This window comes from Notolepis coatsorum (genome assembly GCF_963971535.1).
Source record: "Notolepis coatsorum genome assembly, chromosome: 17".
In the NCBI taxonomy this organism is placed as follows: domain Eukaryota; kingdom Metazoa; phylum Chordata; class Actinopteri; order Aulopiformes; family Paralepididae; genus Notolepis; species Notolepis coatsorum.
This window is the reverse complement of record NC_140181.1, coordinates 88,310,940-88,314,959: the sequence shown is the minus strand read 5'-3', so window position 1 is coordinate 88,314,959 and position 4,020 is coordinate 88,310,940. Positions and strand designations below refer to the sequence as shown.

The following is a 4,020-nucleotide window of genomic DNA, read 5'->3' as shown; positions in this document are numbered from 1 at the left end:
TATAATAAATTAAATATGTCTTACTTTTAATGCGACTTCTGCATGGTTTTGCTGATGGCCTTGTAATCTGGTTCATACGTGGTGAGGTTGAGCTTCATGCAGGCATTGAGGCTTCCATCAGTTAAACGTGAGCGTAGGTTGGTCTTAATGTTCCTCATATGCGAGAATGACTGCCCACATGCATATGTAGAGCCAAACATGGTCAATACGGCAATACTCACGCTGCATTGTGTGGTATGTCACAGGAAGCTTGTTCCAAGTTTTAAGAATCAGCTGGTCTTCAGGTTGAAGATTTTTAATTTCTGTCCACTTGTGTTCCCTCGCCAGCTCTGCTCGCTATATCTTCAGCTACAGATACTATTGGCTGTATCTTCAAAACTAATTTCTGTTTACTTTAAAATGACACAGTATTATTAAGAAATATCACAAGTATATAAAAAAAAAAAAAAATTTAAAATTTACTCAAACATTTCTGGGAGCCATATGCTGTCACCAGAAGAGCCATATATGGCTCGCGAGCCATAGGTTCCCGACCCCTGGTCTACACCCTCCCCAGACCCACAGTAGGGCAGCGCAACGACCAGGAAGGGAATTGGCATAACGACAAAATTTGGGCATGGGAGAAAAGGTAGAAAGGCAAAAAAATAAAATAAAGATTTGGGGGAGAGCACTGAGCACACCGGGTCGGTATTTACAGCCCGACCCCGCTGACAGCCAACAGCAGGCAGCCCGGGGCCCGTGATGGAGGGAGCGCGCGCGGCCCTTTCCGGCTGAGGGGTTTTAACGGGTGTCCAGACCGGCCGGGAGGTCCGGAGGAGAGCGAGAGGGCGAGCAGCGGCGGGCCGCTGGAAGGTTGGCGCATCGGAGCGTCGGAAAGAAGAAGAAGAAGAAGAAGGATTGCCTTTCAGGAATTACGAGCCATTAAATCAGAGCCTGGAAATCTCAAGGTTCCCCAAGACTGCTGCACAAGGAATCTGTGGCCAGAGAAATATTGTTTATGGTTTAAAAGCCCCGGCGATGGATTTATAAAAGAAACATTCATCATTGCAGGAAAACGGAACAAAACATTCCGGAAATAAATACTCACTCTATAGGTATACTTGTCACCCAGACAGCACAATAACAAGTGAATTGGGAGGAAGATCCTTCATTTGCTGGCAGCTGGCCGCCAAACATGGCGTGTGTGTGTAGGTGTGTGTGTGTGTGTGTGTGTGTGTGTGTGTGTGTGTGTGTGTGTGTGTGTGTGTGTGTGTGTGTGTGTGTGTGTGTGTGTGTGTGTGTGTGAGTGTGAGTGTGAGTGTGAGAAAGTGTGGGTGTGTATGCGTGTAGGTGTGGTATGTGTGTGCGTGTGGGAAAGTGTGGGTGTGCATGTAGGTGTGTGTGTGGGAAAGTGTGTGAAAGTGTGTGTGTGTGTATGTGTGTAGGTGTGGTATTTGTCCATGGGGGAAAGTGTGTGTGTGTGTGTGTGGGTGAAAGGGTGGGTATGTGGGTGTGTGTGGAGGAATGTGTATGTGTATTCCAAGCCTTGGCCTCTAGGTTTGATGGAGTTCTTGTGGACATGAACCTACTTATTTGAGTGTCTATGAAGACGATACGTCTCAGAAATATTGAGATACCGGCACAGACCCATTAGTTCATTTAAACGGACGTGTAAAATGTTTTTTATTTTATTTTTTTACTAGACTTGTTTACCGTTTAATTTTCCCATCATCCCCCCCCTCCTCCAGACGCTGGTCTGAGACGTCATACTCGGTGTAAACATGAACGAGACCACTCCAGTAAACACTATTAACACTATTGATTACCGCTGGCTGGCCCATCCAGGCTCAGAAGGAAATATGGCTTCTGACATGTTTTACAGGAAGGTGAGGCTTTTTGGTCAATGACGTGACCTTGAGACGAGGTAAAAACAAATCTATGCTCTTGGTATTAGTGCTGTCTGGCCTTGTGGCGACTATCGGATAATAATCGGATAGCATAAAAAGTCTCAGAAATTGCTCTCCAAACGGTTTGAAATTGTATTTAGATGTTTAATATGAACATGTTAAACATATATATATATATATAACAATATATCAAATAATAAATTGACATTGGAATGACAAAATAAAATGTTGGAGGCTTCGGTGAATTGATAGATACATTATGTCAGAACGTTTATCCCAGCAGACCTGGGAAACTAAATCGTAGGCCTAATCCATACTATGAATCAACCAAAAACACAAGTGACAAAGTTACATATTGTTGACCTAACTCACTTTGCGAATGGCCAACCTTGCAGCCTGTTTCAAGTGCATAATGAATAAAAAAAAAACACACCTTGTCTAAAACCACATTCAAATGAAGTCAGAGTGCATGTTCGTCAGATGATGATTCTAGATCTATCGGCTTGTTTTACATGTTCTGTTCTTGTAGCCCGTGCAGCCGGCAGAAGGTACTTACATGTGGCCCGCAGGGACTGCACGGACGTTGCCCAGGCATTTGTGAAGGTATTGACTGAATTAATCTATTAGATTATACATATTGATAGTTATTGATGGATGTGGATTTGATCAATGCTACTCTCTTCCAGACACACTTGTCCTTAGGGGTGGGGGGGGGGGGGGGGGGGGGGGGGCTGGCTTTGTTACCGGAGGATGTGTCTATAATATGGAAATGAGAAACCAGTGAAAGACCTGCAGAGGGGATGAGAGATAGAGAGAGAGAGAGAGAGAGAGAGAGAGAGAGAGAGAGGGAGAGGGAGAGACAATGATGGAGTGGTGTGACAGGAAAAATAAGGGCTTGGACAATTCACCATTTGCACCAGACATGTGAGAGTGTGGTGCTTAGGTGTGTGTGGGGGTGTAAGATTACTGTGTTTGTGTGTGTGTGTGTAGGTGTGTGTGTGGGAAAGTGTGTGAAAGTGTGTGTGTGTGCGTGTGTGAGTGTGAACGTGTACAGAAGTGAACGCGGAAGCAACAAGGTGAATGTCTAAGCGCTGTGTAGCGATTGCTGTGAGTGTCTCTGCGCCGCCTGTGCTCTCCTGTACAGCATGTGTACGAGAGCGAGGGAAAGAGAGAGAGAGAGAATGTGTCTGAATGTGCAGGGAGGTATGGTAGAGACGGGCAGCGGTGCAGGAGTGTGTACCGTATGTGTGTGTGTGTGTAGTGTGTGTGTGTCCGTATATGTGTATTTGATGGATGGGCTGGCGGGGCAAGGCCGCGGATAAGAGTGCAAACAAACTGGGTAATAAATGAGTGCGCCAGAGCAGTGGTGATGGGCCCTCGCTCCCAGGACCCTGATGCATGCCGACCAGGGCCGGCGGCCATTTGTAATGGAGAAATGAGGAAGCTGTCACCACGACGATGAAGAGACAATGTTCCATCCCGGAGAGGAGAGACGAGTGTGTTCTCTCTCTTTCTCTCTCTCTCTCGCTCGCTCCTTCTCTCTCATACTCACGCTTACGCTCACACACATACATACACACACGCACACGCACACACACGCACACACACACACACACACACACTAAAGTGTCCTGTGGATTCCTGCTCAGTGGGGGACTAATCAGAGCTAGGCAGGGTGCTAATGCGGGCCATAATGAGAGCTCTCATCACACGCATGCCACTAGAGAATGCACATGCAGGCACCCATGCACATGTGAGCATGCACACACGCACGCGCGCACACACACACAGACACACAGGTGTAGCTCCCAGTCATTACCCTCATCCAGGTAGAGGCGCGAAGGGATAGGGGTAAGATCAGGACAAGGATGTAGGCAGGAGGCAGAGGAGGAGGGAGGGAGGGAGGGAGGGAGGATCGCAGTGTTATTTATACCACCTTTAGAACAGGCTTTCGAAGGCTTCAGATGTTGTTCGGGCTATTAATTTTCTGGTGATGCAAAGGTCAAAGTTGAAGTGTAGAAAGAGGAGGTGAAGCAGAGGAGGTGGAGACGGACAAACAAAGACTTGGGGACGGGAGGAGGAGGAGGAGGACACCGAGGACACCGTGGCACATAAAGTTTACATTTGTGCGTCT

At 47.1% G+C, this 4,020-nt stretch overlaps 1 protein-coding gene across 1 annotated transcript in view; it reads left to right on the top strand.

Annotated features, from left to right (window-relative positions):
• Positions 1-3,613: 3,613 nt before the first annotated feature.
• LOC311244127 (sodium/hydrogen exchanger 8-like) overlaps positions 3,614-4,020 on the top strand; it is a gene marked incomplete at its 5' end in the record, with an annotated part of 30,059 nt that continues 29,652 nt past the window's right edge. The window contains one exon of the mRNA XM_084333537.1: positions 3,614-3,639. Within this exon, the coding sequence (XP_084189663.1) occupies positions 3,614-3,639 (26 nt within the window). The remainder of the gene's footprint in view (positions 3,640-4,020) is intronic.